This window comes from Meleagris gallopavo, chromosome 4 (genome assembly GCF_905368555.1).
Source record: "Meleagris gallopavo chromosome 4, MGAL_WU_HG_1.1, whole genome shotgun sequence".
Lineage (NCBI taxonomy): Eukaryota > Metazoa > Chordata > Aves > Galliformes > Phasianidae > Meleagris > Meleagris gallopavo.
Window position 1 is genome coordinate 67,903,428 of NC_139407.1, and position 24,842 is coordinate 67,928,269.

At 44.4% G+C, this 24,842-nt stretch overlaps 1 protein-coding gene across 3 annotated transcripts in view; it reads left to right on the forward strand.

Annotated features, from left to right (window-relative positions):
• The first annotated feature begins 8,915 nt into the window (after positions 1-8,915).
• ADRA1D (adrenoceptor alpha 1D) overlaps positions 8,916-24,842 on the forward strand; it is a 39,720-nt gene continuing 23,793 nt past the window's right edge. For 2 of the 3 annotated variants that reach the window (XR_793488.4, XM_003206056.5), the window contains exon 1: positions 8,924-10,308. Coding sequence is in view for 2 of the 3 variants with exons in the window: in XM_003206056.5 (XP_003206104.1) it covers positions 9,342-10,308 (967 nt within the window). In the remaining variant the exon portion in view is untranslated. Of the gene's footprint in view, positions 10,309-24,842 lie in introns of all 3 variants that reach the window. The other variant, XM_085223730.1, reaches the window with a different exon arrangement.

A 24,842-nucleotide genomic window follows, 5' to 3' on the forward strand; every position in this document is an offset into this window, starting at 1 on the left:
TTTGAAATTACCTCATAACTGAGAGGTATAATTTGAAGAAGATTCTCAGTAAATGAGGATAATAATTTGCCAGTGGGGAAAAAAAAAAAAAGGAAAAGATTTGATCACAGGATCACAGAATCATATAATCTATTGAGTTGGCCTTAAAGGTCATCTAGTCCAATTCCCCTGCAATGAACAGGGACGTCTACAGCTCGATTAGATTACTCATAGCCTGGTCCAGCCTGAACATATCTATGGGGTTTGGATTTGACACCCAGCACTCTGGAAGGTTAGAGAAAAAGGAATATGTTACAATACCAAGTAGTTTCCTGGAACGTGTCAACATTAGAAACACCAGAATAGAAGGTCTATCCAACAGTGTGGCTGAATTACTGAGCTGCAGCACAGAGGAAGAGGAGGTGTTGACCTTAAGTCCTGGAGAGCAACCAGGGGTCACAAACAGGGGTAAGGTTTGTGACCATGTAGTTCTGCCGTGGTTTAGTGGGTACGGCAGTGATGGGTTGACTGTTGGATTTGATGATTTTAGAGGTCTATTCCAACTTTAACGATTCCATAATTATATGACCACGTGGTTTCCAACCCTCATGTAAATTCGAAGAAAAATTCATATCCATAGCAAAGCAACTATGTACATCTGCATATAGTCACTGGCTCCAGAAGCAGTACCTATTTCTCTGGAGTACCTGGAGAAGAGAATGCTGCTGGGTGATCTCATTGCAGCCTTTCAATATCTAAAGAGAGCCTACGAACAGGAGGGAAATTAACTCTTTGAAAGGATTTGAAACTGCAGGACAAGGGGAAATGGTTTTAAGTTGAAGGAGGGAAGATTTAGTTTGGATGTCAGGGCAGTTCTTTACAGAGAGAGTAGTGAGGTGCTGGAACAGCTGCCCAGAGAGGCTGTGGATGCCCCGTCCATCCCTAGAGGTGTTCAAGGCCAGGTTGGATGGGGCCCTGGGCAGTAAAATGTGGAGGTTGGTGGGCCTGCATGTGGCAGGGGGTTGGAGCTTCATGATCCTTGAGGTCCCTTCCAACGCTGGCCATTCTGTGATTCTGTGATTGAGGCAAGGCACATTTATATTTAGCACTACCCATTCTCCTCCCTAGCTCTGCCTGATAACAGAAAGCCATGTGCTGGGAAGCCAAGTGCACTGGCTGCAGTGATGAGGATCACAGAACTACTTGGGATCAACTGTAAGAAATTGATGCTGCCATCCACGTAGCCTCAACAGCTCAGTGAAGTCACTGCTTTAGCAAAATTTATCTTAATGGGGCTACACTGACCTGATTCACCTCCAAACTAGAGGGTGATCAGCAGTGTTTTCTCACTTTTGCTAGCCAAGACAAAGGCAATGTTCTCTTCTGGCCTCTAAATCAGGATGCAGTCATGCAGCAACTTTAGAGCCAGGGGGCAGAGAACAAACCTCTACTACACGTGTCATGTAAAAAGCAAACATCTGGCTAATGATTCTACATGCCCATTGCTGTGCCTGTTGTTAAGTTCATTATCGCTTTTAACTCTGTAGGTTGCATCACATTGCAATTTTTGGACTAGCAGTTGGAGATGTTATTTTGCTCTTCTTGTAACAACTTTGAGTGTTTGTACAAATGCAATCTCATTATTGAAGGTAGTATTCCCAGGCTGGATAACTATTGGGTTGTCATCGCTCATGGGGACACTGTTAATTGGTTTAGTTTGGGCATTGGCAGAAGCCAAGCTAAACCACACAAGCTTTTGAGCAAAAAGACCCAGAAATGCGTGTCATACTTTCCACAGTGTGGACAGGGAAGATTGAGCTGGTCATCAAGATGTGGTCATGGGGATGTCCTCCTCCCGTTCTCGATGTTGCTGGAGGCTTCCACTGCACAATGTGCCACATTTTAACAGAATGAAAAACAGAAGCATAGGAGAGAAATCCTAATTTACCCATGCTACAGACCCAAAAAGTCTTTGAGGTTGTGAAGCACAGAAGTAGATGAGCTCACTTTAACCTATCCACACTCCCAGGCGTTATATGTTAGCAGAACTGGCAAGACCAGCCTCTGCAGAGAGGGATTGTATTTGTGCTGCATGAAGAAGTAAGCCAGCTGGACAGCACATTCATATGTTGGGCCAAGTCTCTCAGAAGATGTAAGACAGGATAGTACCTTTATTTTGGTGGGAGAAACAATGTCTGAATTCATTCCCAGAGCGAAGGTGAATACTTTTAATTGTGTTGAAAGGGGCCACAGGAGGAAGCCTTCCTTGCCACTCGTTGTTGGCATTGGAAAGGAAATAATACATTGCATTTTTTTTCCTACACTCCCTTTGCTTTGCAATCATTTCATGGAGACAAGATATTCTTGTTCCTTTATCAAAGTACAAGCTCAATTTGCACTCTTTAAAATTTGGCTTCTGTAATAGTTATGAGGTTAAACTGTAAAGAAAACCAAATTACAGAGCAGCACACCAAGTGGGAACTAACTTGCAAGGGGCAAACAAAACTGGTGGCTGAAGATAGCAATGCAAGAGAGCTTGTTTTCCAGCAGAGGTTGTTCAGTGTGCCACCCCCAAGTCCCCCCAAGTCACTGCCATCAGAAGGAAGGTCACAGCATGCATGTGGATGGTTGGGTCCAACATCTTGGTGGTACCTGTGCCATGCCCTTAATCAAACACTCTTTTAGTGACACTTGCCTCAAGGAGGGCATGGGGAGAGAAGGCCTGTCAGGCTGTGAACTTGATTAATGCCACACAAATAAATGACCTCAGTATTTATTCCTCATTCTCTACTACTTTGGGTGACATTCAAAAAGAATAATAAATGCACACTTACTGACCCCAAATCTTTTTCCCTACCGCAAAGTAGCTGCCAAAGTAACTCTGATTGCTCCTTCCTGAAGGCAAAGCTGAGAAACAGAACCCAGTTTGTGGCGTTTAATTTTAGCCTGAGCCTCTGCCAGACATTTCCATGCCATGGATTTATATTTGTTTGTGTTTATTTGTGCTAAATTAAAGGGTAGAAGGCTAGGAGATCTCTGTGTTCACTTAAGAAAGCACACGAGCTACTGCAAGAAAGCACAATGTAAGTTGAATTTATAGATATTGTATTTATATGCATTCGTATTTTTATTTAGATTTATTTGCATTCATCATGCAAATTAGATTGCCAGAAGGATTTAGGGTATTGGGCTTAAAGGGAATCAAGATTTGGATGATTGGACTTGATGACTTTAGTGGTCTTTTCCAACCTTAATCATTCAGCGATCACTATCTTCCACGCACAACATTCTCCTGGCCTGGATGAACACCATAGCTCAACTCAGCCTTCTGCCCCAGCCCTGTTAGCAGAGCAACTCCATGAGCATCCAGTGTCACCTTCTGCCCTAGGTGCTTCCCTCTTCTTGCTTTGTCCATATCCTTTCTGCACCTTCATGCCCAGGATGTCTCAAAGCTCAGAGGTGCCTTCACATGTGGTCGCCATGTCCAGAGAGATTTGACACCACACGTGTTCCCTGCTCCTGATGGCCACGAAGGAGTCATAGAATGATAGAACTGTAGAATGATAGAATGACTTAGATTGGAAGGGACCTCAATGATCCAATTCCCAGTTGCAGGCAGTGTTGTCAACTACTAGATCTGGCATCAGATGGGTTTCCCAGGGCTTCTCCCAACCTAACATTGAAGTCCTCAAACCAAACACCTGGGACTCTTTGCTAACCCTCCCCTCCTCTCCTCCTAGTGCTCCTGAAAACCATTTCTCCAGACATCTCCTTTATTTGTCATTAGGGGCAAGGTCTTTCTCAAGCCTTGTTGTTGCCTAATGGTTGCTGGGATGGAACAACACCACAAAAACTTCTATTTGCAAGCCAAGTCTTAGTCTGGCATCCTTTTTACAAAGCTTTCTTGGGGCTTTCCTTTATAATCAAAAAAAGTTGTCCATGGGAGGCAAACTTTAAAACATCAGAGGGGGTTTTGTTCAGGGCTGTTACCATACCTACCATTTGATGGTCTGAGTTCCTCTTTGGTTGGAAAAATACTAATGGCAAATAAATACCAACATTTGGAGAACGGGAAATTTCTCGAAGAGAAACAAACTGTCAGAACAAATATTCTTCTGTGGTAACAGAGAACACTTTCATTGCAATTTTGACCTTCTGTAGCATTTTGATTTATATATTTAGCTCTGCTTTGATGTATCTTTTGTGCTACTATTTATTTTTACTCCGTACATCAGTGACTGTTCTTTTTAAACTGATCATTAGCAAGTGTTCTGCTAATTGTTAATTCTGCCTGCCATTTCTGAAGTAATTGGTTTTACATTTTGCCCATTTCTCCCCCGCCCCTCCCCCCACACACCCCAAAACCATTTTGAAATACAAATCTGAAAATGTTCTTCTTGGTATTAAAGAGCTTTATTCTATGGCTCTTAAAAGACCAAAAGACAAAGCAGAACATCCCCATGGAATGCTTCATTTTGAACACATCAACACTGCCACTGAAAAAACAAACACTTCCAATCAGCTCTGCAAACCAGGCTTACCTCCTTATTTTATCTGCCCATCCTACCTCCTTTAGCATGGTGTTCAGAGCCTTTCTCCTTACACTAAACAGCCCAGTCTTTTTCCTTGGCTCCTGCTCACTGTGTTAGGCTGTGGCTAAGATTTTACGTGGAAGATTGCTCTTGCATTCAGGAATCCAAAGGAATTTCTGCTCCTGAATTTCTTTCCTGTTGAGCACAGCCAGGCTCAGAACATGAGCCTTCATTGCACTATGAGAATGATCAGAGAGAAGTTATAGTGCTTCATTACCCTTCTCCTTTCCTTTTTTTTTTTTTTTTTTCTTTTTTCTTTTTCTCCTTTGTCTTTTTCTATACAGGCATCCAAAAATTAAACTAAAACTCATAAGTTCGTAAATTAGTCTTCACATCAGCTGGCAACAAGGCATGAAATAGCAATAAAAGGAAAGTGTATGTTGTATCAGGGGAGATATTCTATTGGAGAGGATAGAGAGGCATCAGGGTCTGCTGCAGGAGGAAAAAAAACCCAGAGCAAGAGATGGATTTGGAAGAAGTAAATCTGTCCTTCTTAAGTGGGCTTGGGCCACCACTGCCTTCTCATATGTGGTCTGGAGATCACTGGTGGCAACCAGGACTGCAGAAATACAGCAAAAAGGAAAAATTAAATTAAATTAAATTAAAAAGAAATAAATAAAACAGGCAAAGGAACAAACAAAAAGACGCATTCACAGATACAGCAAAAAACTAACAAATGCACTAAAAGATATTAATGGTGTTGATGTGACAGCGGCCAGCATAGTTCAGGGAGTGATACAGTGAAAGATGAGCTGAGAATTTTAGTGCTGTTTTTTTTGTTGTTTTTTTTTTTTTTTTCTTTCAAACAAGACAGCAGCACAGGTTTGAATCATTGCTTACAATCACTTCTATCCCATGTTTTATTATGTTTGAAGCCCTGGGGTCAGAGGATCAGAGAAGCCAGCAGAGCTCACCAGCCTCCAGCTGGACATGGCAATGAAGATCAGACCCATTTCCCAGGGGATCATTGAATTGTTGGCCCGTGGCAAGCCATGCACATCTCTACAATCACTTAAATACTATAATTCCAGCATGATGAGAACAGGATCCATCTCTCCAGTCGCTGGATCAAGGGGATGCTGCAGGCAGCTGCACCGCAGCTCATTCTCCTTTGCAGAGGAAAGGTGCACTGAGGGCACAGCACTGCAAGTGCAAATCTGGAATACATGCAAATGTGGATCAAAGTGCTTTAAGCTGTGGTCTTCTGCACTGAAAAATTGCCTTCCCTTTACAAGGCAAAGGCACAAGATGTAATTACCATGGTGTACTACGTAACATGTTCATGGGATTCATGTGACTTTTATTTAAAAAGCCCCATGCACAGTGCCATGCAGAGCCTGAAATTCAAGTCCTAAGGTAAGCTCAGCCCTACAGAAGGCAAAATATAGCGAGAAAAGAGCTGCCAAAGTCCCCATGCTGATGATGGATTGATGGTTGGACTACAGCATGTCAAAGTGGGCATGGTTGTGATGGGTTCATTGTTGGACCTGATGATCTTACAGGTCTTTTCCAACCTTTATGATTCCATGATTCTACGAAAGAGGAGAAAAAGGTGCACGTCCTGCCAAAACCCAAAAGATTGGCCATGTCCCAAGGTCTCACAGAGCTGTGTTCCTTCCAGGCACTTCTGTTCCTCCATGTAGACCTACAGGAGCACTTGGATTTGAGTTTAAGTGAGTTAGCATAAACCTGCCCCTTCTCAGTTTAAATTAACTGTAATAGCACCAGTTTAGACTGAAACAAAGAGACAGATGGAAAGCAGTGAGGTAGCTGGATTTCAATGAGTTGATGCTTGTTAGCTGAGCTTCAGTGATGGTGTAGGATGTGCTCTCCCTTGTTTGGAAGAGAAAGGCACCAACACAACCACAGAGGATTCATGGATTATGTCCCAACAACATGGGCAAGAGCGGTGAGTCAAGAAGAGGAGCAGAGTGCACCCAAGAAGGACAAGACTCAGGGTAAATGAAATCTACACCCCATTGGCATTTGTTATTTCTTTTGGGAGAAACCTTTCTTTTCCAGCCATCAAGCTTCTCACAAGAAGCTCAGTCCAGACTTAACTTTGGAGAAACGCACACTCTCTTTTTCTCTCTATGTTACATAGGATAGTTGAGATATGTTTGTGCAGACAGCAATCTTTGTAGCTACAGAGCTACAGCTACAAGATTCCATGCGTTGCAATCATCCCATGCTGAGCTGAGCATTCTAACAAGAAACAATAATTAATTTTGCTGGTTGACATGTTTTCATCAAAGCATAAGGAAAATGAATAATTTGACCTCAAATGTTGAGTGTTTGGGCTTCTCTTTTTAATTCACACTTTTAAATTCTTTTTGTTGTTGTTGTTGTTAATTTTTAAGCAGAGCAAAACCATCCCGCTGAATATTTTCCTTGTACAGTATTTGCTCTTGATTACTTGTGTGTTCCAGTTGCTCTACTGTGCTCATTCCCAGCAGGGTCAAAAACCCAGCTCTAGGAAGATGGTTTAAATCTGAAGGGTCAGAAAAGTGCACAAAAGAAATGAGGAAGATCAATAATGTGTCATTTCCTGCAATGAATGTCAAGGAAAATATATGGGAATTTACGTACTATCATTTTTTGTTCACTCTCATATCCACTGAATCAACAGACGTGCCCTGCTCTGTTAGTTAAATCACCTCACTATCTACTTGAACTGCCCTTTAAAGCCTCTTTTTTTAATGCAATCTTATTTTTGTTAAGAAAGAAAAGTTGAAAACTCATGGATAAACACACTGCAAGGAAATATTTCCTGTGTACAGTCAAAAGCAGCTGAGGGAGAACCCCTGTCCAACACTGCAGTCAGTCCCCATCACAATGCATGGAGGCAGAAGAGTAGGGTCACTGGGAGGAAACCAGCATAAACAGGATTTGGTTTTATCAGTGGGAAAACAAACAAACAAACAAACAAAAAACCAACGACACTGCTTAAATTATCCAGAAATATGTGCCTATATATGTTTTAATCATACCTTGCTATTTCAAAGTCCTGCAGCAGGGTTAAGTTGCAGACACAACTTAATCACACAGAGTTGTTGTTGCTGAATGCAAGACATCAATCGTCCCTTCTGCTGTTACAAGGGATGAACAAGGGGCACCATGCTCACAAAGCAGGCAGGATGCCTGGGCTGGAGCAGCTGGGGGTGGGGAGGACCAGTGCTGGCAAGGATGCTTGCTGGAAGTCCTGTGGGTTGGGCATGAAAGACCTACCAGCCTTGTAGGGCATCATTCTGGTGGGATGTTGGAGATGGGAGATGGGTGGTGGGAAGTGATGGTTTCCAGCCTTGCTTGGCCTCATTGTGGTGGGATGCTGAAGATGGGGAGTGAGGGAAGGGGGTTTCCAGCTTTTAGGGCACCATTCTGTTGTGATGCTAGAGCAGGAGAGTAACAATCAACATTGTAGGGCATCACACCCTGTTCTGGGTGGTGAAGCACTGGAACAGGTTGTCCAAGGAGGTTGTGGATGCCCCATCCCTGCAGGCATTCAAGGCCAGGCTGGATGTGGCTCTGGGCAGCCTGGTCTGCTGGTTGGCGACCCTGCACACAGCAGGGGGTTGAAACTATGTGATCATTGTGATCCTTTTCAACCCAGGTCATTCTATGATTCTGTGATTCTATGATTGTAGTGGGATGCTGAAGATGAGGAGTGAGGGGTGAGGGTTTCTTGCATTGCAGAGCATCATTCTGTTGAGACACTAAGGCTGGAGGACTTCTGCCAACCCTGCAGGACACCCTCCCAATGGGACACTGAAGATGTGTGTGACCCACCATCCCTTCCAAACAGTCTCTCTGTACGGTATAGAAGCCGGGTCTGTGGCACAGTGGGTATCACATCCTTTCCTCTGCCCCAAACTACTGCAACGACCCCTGGAGGGGGCGGGAGGGGGGGGCTGATGTCCGAGCGTGCGGCCGGGCAATCCCTGCGCTCTGCTGCTCCCTGGCGGCTGCGGGCGGCGGGACGGCGATCTCCGGGTGCTGCCCCGTTCCGGGGTGTCTGTATCCCAGCGCTGCCTGAATCCCCGAGCTGTGCCTGATGATGCCCACGAATGTGCGCCCGCCCCCCTCGCCGCTGCCCGTTCCCTCTGTGATGCTTTCCCCACTCTCACACGCGTGTCCATCCCTGGGGGTTCCTTCCCCCCCCCCGGGTGAATCCTATCGCCCCGAGTGGGTGCCTCCACCCGCGTGGGTCCTGTCCCTGCGACTGGGTGCCTGTCCCCCCCATCCTTTCGCCTCCCCGCGGGCTGCGCTACCGGCTTTGCCCTGCCCCGGGGCTCGCCTCGCCCCGTAGAGCCGCACCGCCTCCTCCTTCTCCTTCTCTTCCTCCTCCTCCTCCACCTGACACCCCCCGGACCGGCCCACCCCTCCTTCCCTCCCTTCGCCCCTCCCGGAGCTCTCTCGACCGAGCCGGGAAAGCGAACGGAGCCACCGAACGCTGCACAGCCGCTGCCCCAGCGCAGCCCCGGAGCATGCGAGGGCAGCGGGGGGACCCCGTCCTCGCTGCCCCCCCCGGTGGGACGGCGGCGGGGCCGTCGCGGGGAGGGGGGCACCGCAATCCGGCGTGAAGAGGGCTGGGAAATCGCTCCATCCCTACTCCGTCCCTCTATCCCGACACGGGGGAGGCAGACCTTGCCCCAGTTTTTGGGGGTGAGGTGCTGAGCGAGTGGTGGAGGGAGCTGCGAGGATCATGCCGGGGTGGCTGCGCCTCGGCATCGCTTTCTCCTCGCCCTCCATGGAGCCTGGACTTTTTTTACGATGACTTTCCCTGAGCTGAGCAATGGCAGCTTGAGTGGGAACAGGACGGGACAGGGCAGCCAGAGCGGTGCCAACCGATCCTGGGGGCTGCTAGGTGAGGAGTCCCCCGAAGGCAACGGCACCACGCTGACATTCGCCTTGGACGTGCAGGCGGTGGGCGTCGGGGTCTTCTTGGCTATCTTCATCCTCTCGGCCATCGTGGGCAACATCCTCGTCATCCTTTCTGTGGCTTGCAACCGGCACCTGCAGACGGTCACCAACTACTTCATCGTCAACCTGGCCATCGCTGACCTGCTGCTCAGCACCACCGTGCTGCCCTTCTCGGCCACCTTGGAGGTGTTGGGTTTTTGGGTGTTTGGTCGCATCTTCTGCAACATCTGGGCAGCGGTGGACGTGTTGTGCTGCTCCGCATCCATCATGAGCTTGTGCATCATCTCCGTGGACAGGTATATCGGCGTCAAGTATTCCCTCAAGTATCCCACCATCATGACAGAGAGGAAGGCTGGGGTCATCCTGGTGGTGGTCTGGCTCTCCTCCATGGTCATCTCCATTGGGCCGCTGCTGGGGTGGAAGGAGCCGCCGCCACCTGATGAGAGCATCTGTAGCATCACCGAAGAGCCAGGCTATGCCCTGTTCTCTTCCCTTTTCTCCTTCTACCTGCCCCTCATGGTCATCTTGGTGATGTACTTCAGGATCTACGTGGTGGCCAGGAGGACAACCCGGAGCTTGGAGGCGGGGGTCAAGAAGGAAAGGAATAAATCCATGGAGGTGGTGCTGCGCATCCACTGCCGCAGCGTGCTGGAGGAGCCTCTCTCCAGCACCCGGAGCAAGGGGCACAACTTCAGGAGCTCCCTCTCTGTGCGGCTCCTCAAGTTCTCCCGCGAGAAAAAAGCAGCCAAGACTCTTGCCATCGTTGTGGGTGTTTTCATCCTCTGTTGGTTCCCCTTCTTCTTCGTCCTGCCTTTTGGTAAGTGACCCTGTCCCCTGTCCCAGCCAGAGCCCTGTGGCCTTACTCCCTGGAATAAACTTTCAGGACACAACTCGTGTGTGGAGATGAGGGAAAGGTAACAGATAGGTCAAGAAATCAGCCGTGAATTAATCCAATTAATGAACACTTGTTCAATATTTATTAATCAGAGGCACATAATCCATCAAAATATACAGCAACTGGATAAAATAGCAACAAAAAAAGTTGGTTTAATTAATTTATTCTGCATTCAGCCCTTTAATTAATGAAGTTCAGTCTGGGGAGGCAGAACGCAGCTCTGTTTCGAGCAGGCTGTAATTACGGCATAATAGTTCCCAGTAGCTTTACAGTTCTGTCCCCATTTTCCCTTCACCCCAGTTTTGGGGAGGACACCTTACCTGCCTCCATGTGCTCAGGGCTCCCACCCCAGTTGGGAACTGATGCTGGAGATGAGGGAGGTTTAACCCTGCACGGGACATGTTTAGTGGGCATGGTGGGGATGAGTAAATGGTTGATGATCTCAAAGGTCTTTTCCAACCTAAAGGACTTTATGAATCTCTGTCAGAGGCTGAAACATGAGTCCTGATGACTTCTCAGGAAGCTGAAGTTGTGTTGGGACCTGGAGCAGGTCCAGATCTTACCTTGAATGGTGATGGTCTTGGGTGGTCCTTCTCCCATGAGAGTCATGCTCTCAGTTCCTGGCTTTGGGTGCTCAGCTGGGGTTGTCTGCCAGGTTGTGCTCTAAAGTTTTGACAAGTCCCCTTCCAGCATAAACGCAACATGTGGCCCGCAAAGTGCAGGGAACCCAGAGCTTTTCACCATCATCTCATAGAGCAGCAATCATCAACCCAAGGGAACAGATTAATCATCTGGAGTGATGTAGCTAAATCAGGGGAGAAAGCAAAAGTGTTAAAATAACTTCCGAATGTACGCAATGGGCTTTGCACAGAGCTCAGCAAAGCAGGGAGGTCTGTCTCCCACTGTGGGATCTTCGTGTCCACAATACATCACACTTCTCGTGTCAGAGTAGGGAAATACTCTCAGCTCTGCTAAGTGATCACCCAGTGTGAGTAGGGATGTTGGTGGTTTAGCTCAGGCTGTGGTAAGCTTCTCTAGCTATGAAACCCAAAATCTGAGAATACCTCAGTTCCCCTTTCAATATTGGGAGATTTTTCCACTGACAAAAATATATATTTTTTAAATCTTATCTGTCCTGCCTTGAAACTCTCGAAGCAGCTCCTGCAGTGATGTAAGTCACAACTGTTGCACTGAAGTAAAAGGAAAATGCTGATATATGCCAGCTAAAAATCCAGGCTTTATTCCTTAAGTGCCTCCTCTGAACCCATTTTCTTCCTCCAAGCTTGCAAGTTCTTTATAAACACAGTTTTGATCTCCACTTCCTGCCGTATTATGTGCATAATATAAACACAGCAAAAGTTCATTTATTTTGTGACTACAAAGTAAGCTGCCTTTGATTTCACCTCCCTTTTATTAATTGCATTTTCCGATTCAAATCAGTTAATCATTTAATGCTATCTAGGAGGAAGACAGAAACTTCTGCAAAGTCCAATCTGTGATTTTACAGCTCAGGAGATGGGTCTGACATTCAGAGAAATCAGTGAAGTTCACTTCAAATCCATAAATTGAGCAGTTCTTTTTGGAAAGACTGTAAACGATTAAGTGGAATGGCCTTCGTATTTGCTTGCTGGACAAACATGAGAACATGTTTGGAGCCAATTGGAAATGTTATAAACGTGTATATTTTTAATGAAAGTGAAACACTGATTGGAAAAGAATAACAGTTTCATTTGAAGTTAAGCATATTGTTCCAATTTAAGGAAAGGATGAAAAGAAGTTTATTAAAAAATGAGCACTTAGGTGCATTTCAGCATGAGATGTCACATTAAAATGTAATGAATGTGCTCTGTTTTCTTCTGAAAATATCAAAACATTTTGACTTTCTTATCCTATTTGTCATGAGTTTTCAAGGAGTAATCATTGACTGTTGACCAACTGTTGCCTGAATGGGGATAAGTGATGAGAAAAGCCTCCCAGCTCTGCATAGCATGGGCTAAGTAATCAGAAATCTGCAATTGGCTCTGCCAGAAGCATCTGTGTTAGGCTGTGCACATCTTTGCACCTTTCTGCAGCACAGCTTCCACTTTAATTAAACAATGAATATTTATCACATCAGTGCTGAGAAGCTACTACAAATTTTAAGTAACAGGACCTATGTATGCACTGAGTGCTCTCAGTTGTTTCTCTGTGCTTGAGTAATCTGCAAATGTGCTTCTTTAAATCAGCTCTCATGTCTAAATACCTCCACAGACTATTTATCAGCTGAGTAATTTAGCTCTTGGGTTTGTGATACATGTCCCCAAGCATAAGATGCCATCTCCAGGAGTTTTAACACAATTACTGGTTTGCATGGCTAATGAGACTTTTTAAGCTGCGGGTTCTTCAACAAGAGATGAAATCCTAATTACAAGATAGCTCTAATGGGCTGTGTCTTTTGGTGGGTGTATAGTAGACCTCTAGACCTCTATTAACCTGCCTTATCTGGTTATCCCATGTAATGGTTGTGATTTATGCCAGGATGCCTCTTTGCTTTCCAAAGATCTGGCAAGGGAACATAACTGGAGGCTTCTCAGAGATGCTGGGAAGGTATTAAAGGGCATTTTGTATGATACAGTTGATGTTCCTTTGGTTGTCTCATCAGTACCACCTCCATCTCAGCTGTAGAGACATGAGATATAACCTAGTCTAGATATTTTGAAGTTTAATGGAAGCAAAGTGCTCGCGTGAGGAAAAGCTCAATGCTGTATCAGCTCAACCTTTTATTAGACATGGAAGAATCTACACATGAACTGTCTCTTTAGAAACACAACCATAGAAAACTCATTGGCTCTTCTGCTAATGGAAAACCATTAACAAATTTAGGTGCTGAATTAGTCCTTTCAGTAGACTTTTATGCAGTACTTGAAGGAACCAGAATCCTCCATACAACACCTGTAGATAGTTAGCTCCTATCTCCAGTGTGATGCAAGAGGAAATAAATAAAAAAATGATAATACAGCTCTGCTTCCCATCCACTCTTCAGTGTCTAGGGAGCATGAAAAGATCTCAACTGGGACCCCATTTGGGACCATAGGAGAGTGAAGGCAATGCCTTTCTTCATCACCACCCCAGGAGCACGCAAGAGGAATAACCATCCCTTGGGATGGTACCTCCAAGACTCTTGGTTTTTAACAAAGCTAGTCCAGTCTGGGTGGTGGGCTCCTATGTTTGTTATTCCTTGGATTAGATTTTGAGAGACGTGGTTTGTGAGCATGGCTGTGATGGGTTGATGTTTGGACTTCATGATGCCAGAGGTCTTTTCAAACCTTAATTATTGCATAAAATCATTGCCAATGTGAGAAGGGCACAACACCCAAGGCTAGTGCCATTCAAGGCCAAAGTCAACAACCTAAGGATCCCTTCACCCTGTCCCCCCACAAGCAGCATCTTACTCAGACAAGAAATCTTTCAGTACAAGAAAAATCCTTGTCTTACACTTGCCTAGAGAAACAGTATCCTGGCTTTTTTTTTTCTCTTCATCCTGAAGGAAAGGCAGCTACATAAACTGGGTTAAGAAAGGTTTTCTTCAAGCCAAAACAAAATTACTTTTGTAGGTACTATTTTGCAGAGGGCAGAAGACGTCCTTTCACAAAATATTTTGCACAAGATGGGCTCATAGAGGCATAGCATTGCTCATTATTTTGGAAACTAACTTGTAAAATAAATGATGGGGAGGACAGTGTGGGTAGAACACATTTCAGATGAGACTGGGTCTGTTCTGGTAGGAGAATCTAATTCTATTCTAGTAGAAGAGCATTTAGCACATTTTCCTAAGGAAAAGCAGGGCTTATATCATCACTCTATGCCTATGTGCATGTCAGCCTTTTCCCACCCTCTGCTGAACCCTTTCATCAATCTCAGTTGCATTTAAGAAAGTGCTGAATGTCTCCAATCTATTAAATTCCCACAAGTTTCACTAAAATGGGCAGATAGGCAAATGAGTGGAAACTTAGATACCCTTCTCGATGGAGGGAAGATTGATAGATTGATGGGTGGGTGGGTGGATTTGGTGATCACAGAGGTCTTTTCCAACCTTAATGATTCTTTGATTTGATTCTGTGATTTCTGCTCCTTTTTAGACATAAAATCAGACTTCTTAAATTTTGTTGTACTCAGGAGGACCTGATCTAAAGTGGAATTTGAGAGGAGGAGGATAAAAGATAAACCATTCAGATACTTTGATCGTAAAGACAATGCCTTATATCTCCTAAAATGTTCTGAGTAATGGTGGAAGTGGCACAGTTGGCATGGAAAAAGAAATGGGCAGCTGCTTCGACGTGAAAAAGGATTTTTGACTGGATATTGGGATGAACTGGAATCAAAGCATCAAGTAAAACAGAAAGCAGAGCAATAGCAAGGGACTGTTCTATCTGCCAAATGTTCCCCACTGATCCTGAGCCACAGGAACCATACAATCCTTAAAAATGCCAGCAAAGATATAGACCCAGAGGCTCAAAATCTGTTCAGTGCCAGGCTCCAATTTGATTTATTGGACACCACCCAGGCAAAAGAGAAAATTCTTCTCATCTGCTTTCCACCTAGGATTTTTCCATCAAATGGATTTGTACCACATTAGAATAAATTAGCTAAATCATGGGGGATGGATGGACCTTCCAGCCCCTCTACATGTCTCAGGGAAAGATTACTTGGTCCTGAACCATTCCTGACCTTTTTCTTCAAATCTATTTTTAAAGCACTGCAGTATGGGCAAATCCATTAATTTCTCAAGAATATTAAGCTGCCGCTTAATCAGTTTTCAAATGTACTTTTCTTTCCTGGTTCAGGGTATCTACAATAACTTCAGAGCTTTGTTGCAGCCTACCAGAATTTCGTTGATGATGTCTAGGATGTACATGGAAAGCAGGGCAGGGGGACACATAGGAGAGTCTGGGTGTGTACAGCCCCTGGCTATGAGTGATCTCCATTGATTACATCTACCTGAAGATAATCTAAAACAGGCAAACTGTCTACATCTGTTGTACTGAGTGACATGGTTTAGTGTGGTGGGGATGGAGAGATGACTGGATTTGATTTTAGAGGTCTTTTCCAGCCTTAATGATTCTATGACTCTATGAAATAGCTAGACTGTTTAGAGCCCAAGTGAGCGCACAGCTCTCTTTCTACCACTTCTCTATGTAGAAGGCAACAGATGGATGCTTGTAATACAGCTTTTCTGCCTTGTTACAAGAGATGCAGCAATCTGGACCTCAAACCACAACCTAGGCACCCAACTTTAAACATATGCTCTTTCCTGCTTGGCCGAAGTAAAGTAGTGACTCAATGAAGTGACTGAGAATAGGACCCAGATCTCCCATGGCCTATATATGGGATTACTGTGCTTCCATTCCACCCACTGCTCCACCAAATAAAACTATTTAAAGCCAAATGTCTGTTTTTATATCTCTGTGCCTTGACGCATCTGGAGGCAGTTGCTATAATGGATGCACCCCAAACATTGAAAAATGTGAAGCTACAGTGGTTCAGTGGGCAGAATGTTATAAATTCTCTCAACAGGAATTTTCAAACCAATAGGAAAATATGCAATGTAACATTAAATGCATTTATATTAAGCTGAGTTTGAAAGGTTTATTATACTTATGCACACAAAACTTTGTCCAAGGTATTATAGGAGGCAGCTTTTAATTCCTCTGATCTATCTGCATTAATTCATATCTGGATAAATATTTACTCACTAATTCTCATGAACTGGTTAATGGATGTAGCAAAAATTGCTCTTTGTCATGATCATGCAAGGCAGCTGATTAATCTTCCTGAACCAGCTTGTTTCTAATTGGTTTTGTCACAACAAAGAACATTAACTAGGTCTTAGCAACTGTGTCATGATAGGAAGTTGTGTTGTAAAACGTTCTTACTACCTGCAGGCTTTAATTAGAGGTGCATTCACTTTAATGAATATATACATCAGTTTTGCTCGAGGTTTTTCAGAAACTGAATGTATTTTCTCTTGGAAAGCAACGCAAATCAATTGTTCAGGATTTTTACCTGATACGGTTCCTGCGCTTTATTCCAGGTAAGGTAGATAGGGTTGATAGCACCTACTAAGATTATTGGACCCCTCTCAAATAAAGTCCCACTTTCTAGTGTCAAATAATCTTAGGGAAAGTTTTCCATTCCTACTGTAAAGAAAGTCCCTGGCTTTGGATGCCAGTGCTGTCTTCAGCCCATTCCTCTTCAGTTTTCTATGTAGGCAATAATGAAGAAGATGTATTTTTAGTCTGCAGTTCATCTCATCCTAATGTTCCTAACTAAACCAGAAACATGAAAACTTTTGACCCCAAAAGCACCAAGGGCTGTAACACCAAGGGCTCAGGACTCCACATCCTAAATAAAGACATATTTTGGAATTGCACGGTAGGTAGGATGGTAAAATGGTTCCAAGGCAGCTTTGTCTCCTCAAAGATAGATATATATGTTCATAAATATATATGTGTTTGTCACTGAGATAAGTACCTTCATAAATCCACGAGGAAACAAATAATTCTGTCATCAGAGCAGGGCTGAGCAGGGTGATTTATAAAGCATGGAGCCACGTACTTACCAGTGAGGAGACACTGAATAGCTCTGTTGAACCATTACTCAACTAAGCATCCACTTCTCCTTGCAGCTGCCATGACAGGGACACTGCAGAAAGAGTAGAGAAAAATTCTGAAATTAAACTCTTTAAATGTAAGAAATTGAAGTTTTGTAAATGTGCTTCCACTTTGACTTTGTCTATCTTTTGAGTCTTTAACTTTGCAAGTCCGCTACTTTTCATTTTGAAGTTTTATTACACGAGTTGTAGTATAAAGTGTTTGGAAATCAGTATACACTTAGCATAGTAGAGTTAAATGAGACAATTTTTTATCACAGGAATTAATTGTGAAGCAAGAAACATAAGAATCTAATAAAATATTTGAGAAAATATATCTTTACAGCAATGGAAGACCAGAATTGGTAGTTGCAAAGTCCATATGTATCCAGCCCATGAATGTTTTTTTTTTTTAACCCTCTTTTTATTATGTTTTAGTAAAAAGTAGTTTTTAAAAGAAGTTTTGTTATTTATGTACATTAACTATATGTATCCCAAAGACATTTCCTCTTCACTCAATGCAGCCCAGGCAAACCAAAAGTTTGGACACCCATCTGGTGTAGTCTGTGCACTGTATTTTTATCAGTTGTCTTTTCATGTGCACTAATGGGATTTCTACAGGCATCTTTCATGTTTTTAAGATAAACCCACAAACTCAAGCAATGCTGGTGAGGACAGATGTTGTCTGAAAAAGCAAGGTTTATAACCTTTGTGTTCATAAACTTATGGCCATGAGGTCAGGGACAGCCATTCCCTTGTCACTGTGGTGGAGCCCCTCATTCACAGTAGCTCATTTCTTCACAAAGGATTTGAGATTTGAATCTAGGAAATGGAGATGGGGGAGATGGTGAGGAGATGAGATGGAAGAGCAGTAGGCATGGAATGCAGTGAGACCAGCGAGGTGTAGAGATGGTTGAGCTGGGAGCACTTCTGGTCTCCATCAGCCCTGAGATCATAGGGTTTCAATGTAACACAAAACCAGAGGGCTTGCTGAGCCCCAAAACAGAGCTGTCTCCTCTCTCTCCCAGTGCTCAAACCCCACAGGAGTGTTTCCAAGTGCCAGATTTCATTTATGGTCTTGTTTTTGTTTACGCACCTGCTATTACTTTGGTTGTGGTTGGGAGGGTTTGGGGATTTGAAAGTGAGTGAGTTCATGAGGAATTGCGTCGGTATTAAAGTTCAGCAGCTGGATGCTTCCATGGGAGAAATGCTTTCTGATTTGGCAGTTAATCACCATTGGTATTCGCTGTAAATATTTCCTTTGAAGTGCATTAGGGACAGTGAGTGATGAGCACTTCCTTCTTTGCAAGTTCTTTCTATCTGGAGAGTTCTGAACCCCTCACACCTGGAACTGAACACACAGCCCCAAACACCCTCTTTTCTCCCACTTTCTCCAGAGCAACTTGTAGCCACAGCAGTGCAAAAATGATGTGGTGGATATTCACTGGTGGCATTGACCATCTGCACTCCAGGCTGGTGAGGAAATCTGACAGAGGTAAAGTTCACACCCTCCCACACAATGTATGCTGAGGACAAACTTGTCCCAGTGGTGACAGCTCTACAGTTCAAAGGACTACATAGGAACAAGGAGAACATGCACAGGTGGCCTTAGGGAAGGAGACAACACAGTTCATCACCATTTGGTGCTAGAGATACTGAGGCACTGCTAGCAGACATACTACAGTCATTTGGTAGCTCTCCAGCATTGCTGACACACCAGTCAGCCACTTCTGCCTATCCTACTTTCTCTGTTATAACTCTGCATAAATATCATCATGCTGAAACAGAAGACCGTACTTCTCCTTGCACCGTAATTTATGGGCATGATTAGCCCAAGGATGGATTTACTGGAGTGGCTGGAACAGGATATGGCTGTTTAGCTGCTCCTAATGAATAGTCTTTCTCTAAGAGTTCTCCTTAGCTGTTGCATCTGGAGCAGAGCCAGAGAACCACCAGGTCTGGTGGCAAAAACCCAACTGTCAGCTCACTAAAGAGAGGGCATTTCCTCCACCCGGGAAGTTTCCAACCCGAAGCAATTCACAACTCTGTCATTAAGGCCTCTGAGATGCAAATTTTAGTTTTCCCCATGTCCAGTAGCTAGAAAAATTAAAAAAAATAAAAATTGCAAGGGATCTCTGTGGTGAGAAATCCATGCCCTGGTCAAGTCCAAGCTGTGTGTCCATTTGTTCACAGTGGGTGCATTTATGACAGTCAGTGAAAGAGGACAAGCAGGAAAGAACAAGGACTGGGCTATGCCCTGCTAGGCCATCCAAAACCTGCTCTAAAAGGCTTCTCAAGCCATGTGGGCATGAGCATTTTGGTGTATCTGGGTTCAGTGCCTGCAGTCAGAGCTGCCCCTCCTCTGCTCAGCAATTTGTATTCATTATAGCTAATAGGGTTTGTGTTTTTCGCTACGAGATAAAGGGTAGAGCAGATCACATGACTGTCCTGTGTGCAGCCAGGAGTTGGATTTGATGATATTTGTGGGTGCTTTTCAAGTTGGGGTATTCTGCGATTCCAGATTCTATGATCTTCTGGATAAGAGAGGTACAAATATTCTGGCTGCATTTCCTTGCAAAACTGTGGCAATGTAGGTTCTCAAGAGCTGAGAAGACAATGACAAGGAGACGTGGCAAATCCTCCAAATGACATCCATAATGGGCAAAAATACGTGAGGAGGCTCTGCAGGAGTTCTCCCATGTGAAGATTGATTATGCAAAAACTGCTTGAGCCATGGGCAGACCCTGCTATGAAAGAAGGCAGCTCCAGCCTTTGATAGGGATGCTGCCCTGAAATTGATTCCAACATGGACTACTCTACAAACTTCGTGAAACTATTTATATACAGAGGAAAGCTCATGGAGAAATTTTAGAAGGAAATCAAAGTCTGAAGGAAAAAAAAAAAAGAAAGAAAGAAAAAAAAAAAGGATGATAAAGTAGCATAGAAGCAGTGAGGTGCAGGACATTTTCACAATATGGTCTTTCCCCATGGCAATGAACCAAGAGGGGCAATTCAAGAGCAGTGTGAACAAGACAGGGATGGGCACTCTCCCTACAGTAGAAGGATCATCCAGAGCCAGGCACGGCCATCCCTCTGTGCTAGGGTAGGCCAAGGTTAGGGAATCTGAAGTCCAGGGTCTCAGAACCATTTTCAAGCCCCTTCGTCAACTGGTAGAGCTGTCAGTGGTGGTTTTTTTGCCCTAGGTGGAAGCACTCTCATTGGAGGTGGAGGATCTGATGTGCACTCCTATCCCACACATAATTTCAGAAATGCAGTTTGGAAGGGCGTGGGTCACACAGGCATGACACTACACAAGGATGGAGACACCGTCAGCTGCTCACCAACCTCTTTTAAATGCAGACAGAGAATGGCCTGGTTTCAGAAAAGGTGCCAGCTCTTGAACCTCTGCCTTTAAAGCCTATTTATCCAGGAGACACTTGTCAAACAGCACCAGAAATGTTTTATAGCCATGGGCTATTTCTGTTCCCAGAATGCTTTCTACAGGAACTATCAGGAAAGCTGTGAGGATGTGTTATGAAGGCAAGTGGGCAGTCTGCCATGTGCCTGTCTGCCTCCCTCCATATTGCAGGGAGGGACTTGGGGAAACAAAACTGAGCCACTGCACGTCACAAGACTCACAGTGTAGTCCTCACAAAGAGCTGAGCATGCATAGGCATGGAAAGCTGGATCAACACAGGAGAACTGTTATTTTGGCAGCATTCAGACAAAGGGGTAGAAAATAGCTTTGAAGATGTTGGTAGATAGCTTCTGCTATCCTAGGAAGGAAATCAGGGGGAAGAGCCCCATTCACCTTGCATCTGATCATTTCCCAGCCCACCCCGCTCTTTCCTTGAGTCCTCTTCTCTGAATACCTGCTTACCACTGCTTCTGCTTTCACCTATTTGATAAACAAGGCATGTAATTATTGCTAGTTTGCAGATAAGCAAAGAGGTATGTGGCACCAGACTCACAGGTAAAGACTTCTCCATATAGTTGTCTATGGGTGGGTGGCTGCATGTGGTCTGGATGTCTCATCACAGCAGGGAGATTGGAACTAGATGATCTTTGAGGTCTCTTCCAACCCAAGCCACTCTATGATTCTGTGATTTTATGATCTTCCATTATTGTCCATGGGAGTCTAGAGAGAGAGAGGGCTAACCAAATGTGGAGTGCAATTTTGTTCCTTAAGATGGATGTCCAATGCTGTCCAAGATGGTTGATGAGGCAAATATACAGAGAAGTTGGGTGAAAGACAAGACCTAAAAAAAGCCCTACTAATTCTGAAGCTTACAAGAACAAAAACAAATGGGTCACTGCTGCTTTCCTCTATGATAGTGTAGCCATGAAGACTAAAGTTGCCTTCCTTTGCATTGCTGTCAAGCACTAAATTCCACGCCTAATGCCTCAGTGCTGAAAAAGTAGAAAAATGTATAGAAGTATTTGAAAGAAGGGCTGAGACAGGGAGAAGAGCATCTAAGTGATTTTGCCAGTGTGATCTGTCTGTTTCTCCTGTAGGCTCCATCACTTGTGCATCAGTCTGGGCAAGTAGGATCCAGTTGGCCAACCAAGATGGGGAATGTGGAGACACTTGTCAGTGGTGGGTTTACTTTCTCCATTGAGGAGATATGCTCATAGTAAGGCTGTATTATTCTGTGGTGTGCACAAAGCTTGTCCCATCACAGCTTTTAGTCTTTGCCCACTTTTTTGTACTGAGACATGAGAATCAGCTCACAAAACAGCACTCAGGATGTGCAGGCTCCTCCTGGGTTTCATTAGCATCCCTTGATGGCCCCAGCAGGCAGCATGGCCACTGCTTTCCTACAGGATGGATCCCCCTAAAGGTCAGGGGAACTGGAACGTGGGCGTTTCATTTTCCTGCTACAATGTCAGAGCAAGGGAAAGCATTTGCACTGAAAAACAGAACTTTCCCTTTGTCTGAGGCTCTTTGAGTTAAAGGAAGTGAGAGTAGTGAGCTGAGTGGAGATTGTTTATATTGAGTGTGACCTTCAGCATGTCTTGATTTATTCCACACATCCAGCTGGAAAAAGTCTGTTCCTTCATTCTCTGCACTTCTGCTGCATACCCATCAGCATACACATAAAGAAACCACAGGTGATTAAATTAGCAGCCTAATGGACAGAACAAAAATCATTTGCTCCAAAAAGAGACATTTACCACCCCAAGCAGAACAGGCTGACTCACAGCAGAATTCAGACAAGTCTTTGTAGGACATGTAGTGAGATCAGGTCCACAATCCAACCAAGTGCATTGGCAGTCCCTCTGGTACCTTCTTCCTTTGTACCTTATCATCCTTTCACTTGTTCTCCTCCTGTCTATACCCTGTTCTGGTGTGCACAGATTGCAGGTAGCTGTTTCCATCTTGAGAAAAGAGTGATTGCTCCTGCAGATCACTGTATTGCACAATCCCATTCAAAATCAAATATGGAACTTCATGTGTGCCCCAGCCTTTGTTGCCAATGCTTTGGGGAGACCATTCTGGATCTTACAGTTCCTAAGTGCAGGATTTTTGTTACTGTTTGCAGCAGGAATATATCCATGCCTCTTTTGTAACCATTTAGATTTTTTTCACCATATTACCTTTTCCTTATGTGGTTCTGTTCTCTCTTTGGATTTCACCCTTCAGGCAGATAGGGGGTCAGATGCCTTCTTCCCTTACAGCCTCTGTTTTGCTGTATTGAACAAGCCAAAACTCATCTCTTTTAATAGGCTTCCTTTTGCTTTTATCACTCATATTCTTATACTGGTCCAATTGGATTTCCTGTTCTTTAGAAGATCGCAGGTGATCTGGATGCATTAGGAGACCAACTCTGTGCTCCTGATCAGCTTCACATTCAATCCTTTGAAAGAGCATAGGCCAAAGGGGTCTCTGGGCAAGCAGTACTTTGTGGTAATGTTGCTATTAGCAATAGCAGTGACATTTGGTTTCAAACTAAGAGAGGGGGAATTTAGGATGGACATAAGCAATAAGTTCTTTACAGTAAGGGTGGGGAGGTCCTCGAACAGGTTACTCAGAGAGGTGATGGATGACCCATCCCTGGAGACAGTCAGGGTCAGGCTGTATGGGTCTCTGAGAGCCTGATGGAGTTATAGGTGTCCCTGTTTGTTGCAGGGTGTTGGACCAGATGTCCTTTAAATGTCCCTTCCAACTCAAACCATTCTATGATTCTGTGAGATCACGCCTCCCACCTGGAGGAGAGATGCAGAAGGCAACAACCTTCAATCTATTGGTGGCTGTCCTCTGCAAATGCCACCATGCAGCCACGGTGCTCTTTTAAGTCGACACTGAGATTTAATCATGGCATAGAGATCTCAAAGGAAGAGTGCCTGAACAAACAAATAGATGTCACCTTCTGCCTCCAACTATGTGCTCAGGGTTGTACCAGATGGTTCATTTCATGAGCTGATCCTGTTCGCTGCCATTTCATTTCATAAGGGGCTCTCCAAAGGATTCACTTGCCAAAATCATCTGAAAATAGCTCCCCAGGCCACTGCTGGAGGCACACCTCAAAGCTGTGAGACATTTTCAGGCAGCGCTGAGATGTGGATTAAGAATGCTGCTTCGCTGTCAGATGTGAGTCATTGTGGTCACCATAGTGACTGGGCCAAGCACCTCAGAAAAATGATCTGGGAGTCAATTTTTCTTTCCCCATATCTATTCCTTGTCACTTCCAGCCCAGAAGTGATCTGCGCTTTGAGGATGCAGCAGCTTGCCAGGCTTCAAGGGGGTTTCATAGAGACATAGAGTCATTAAGTTTGGAAAACACTACTAAGAACATCAAATCCAACCATCAACATATCACCACCCACTAACCTGTGACCTGTGTCCTCCAGTGTGACATCTACCTTTTTCCTGAAAGGACAGTGACTCTACCATCTGTTTGGGCAATCCATTCCAGTTATTTTATCCCAAACCATTTGCATTTGAGCTGTGGTAGTCCAGGAGAAATCTCTTCTAAAGAGACAGAAAGATTGAGTCAGCCAAACACAGTGTCAGGACCTGATTTCTCTCCTTTTTTCCCATCAAGTACTCCATCAGTAAAGTTCCCAAGTGGTCTGGCACTGGGAGCTGGTCTAGACCATACTAAAGCTAACTCTCTGCAATACTGGTGCTCATGTACTTTCAGCAGCACACAGAACCGAATCAAAAGGGAAAGCCTTTGCTCCAGTCAGAAAAGGAAGCAGAGAATCTCAGGATCAAAAGCCCTCCTTGGATTTAGGAACTTCTTGCTACCCCTGATAATTCTGTATTTATACCTGGTGTGCCATCCTCTCACTTCTACATTCCTCCAATAGTGCTCTTTCCATCCAACTTTGAACGACTCCTTCATCTGAATGATGTTGGGTGGCCACTCAGGAAAGTTTCCCCTTGATTTCATTCTCTCCTTGGTTGTCTTAGTTTCTTGTTGTTCGCTCTCATTCCCTACATGAAAAAGAAATACTTTTGCAGGTTTGGATAGGTAAACTGGAGTTTGAGTCCTGCAGACTTTGGCAGAGAACACCAAGGTTGACACCAGAGCTAAGCAGTAGCACTGCCTCCATCACCCCAGGTGCTGGTAAAGAGCAAAAAGCATCCCACCAGGCAGATGTTTATATTAAATTTGGGAATGCTTGCAAAACTACACAGAAAAGCCTACAAAGGAGAAGCAAATTCGTAGTGTTGCCATTAACAAAGAGCGAAAACAGACAAACAAATAAAATAACGAATACAAAAATGTGATCATTTGGGAACATTTCATTTGTTATTCCTACTAATAAAAGCCTATTTTGCTGCTGCAGCATCCCTGAGCATCCAAGAGCTGGAACTCCC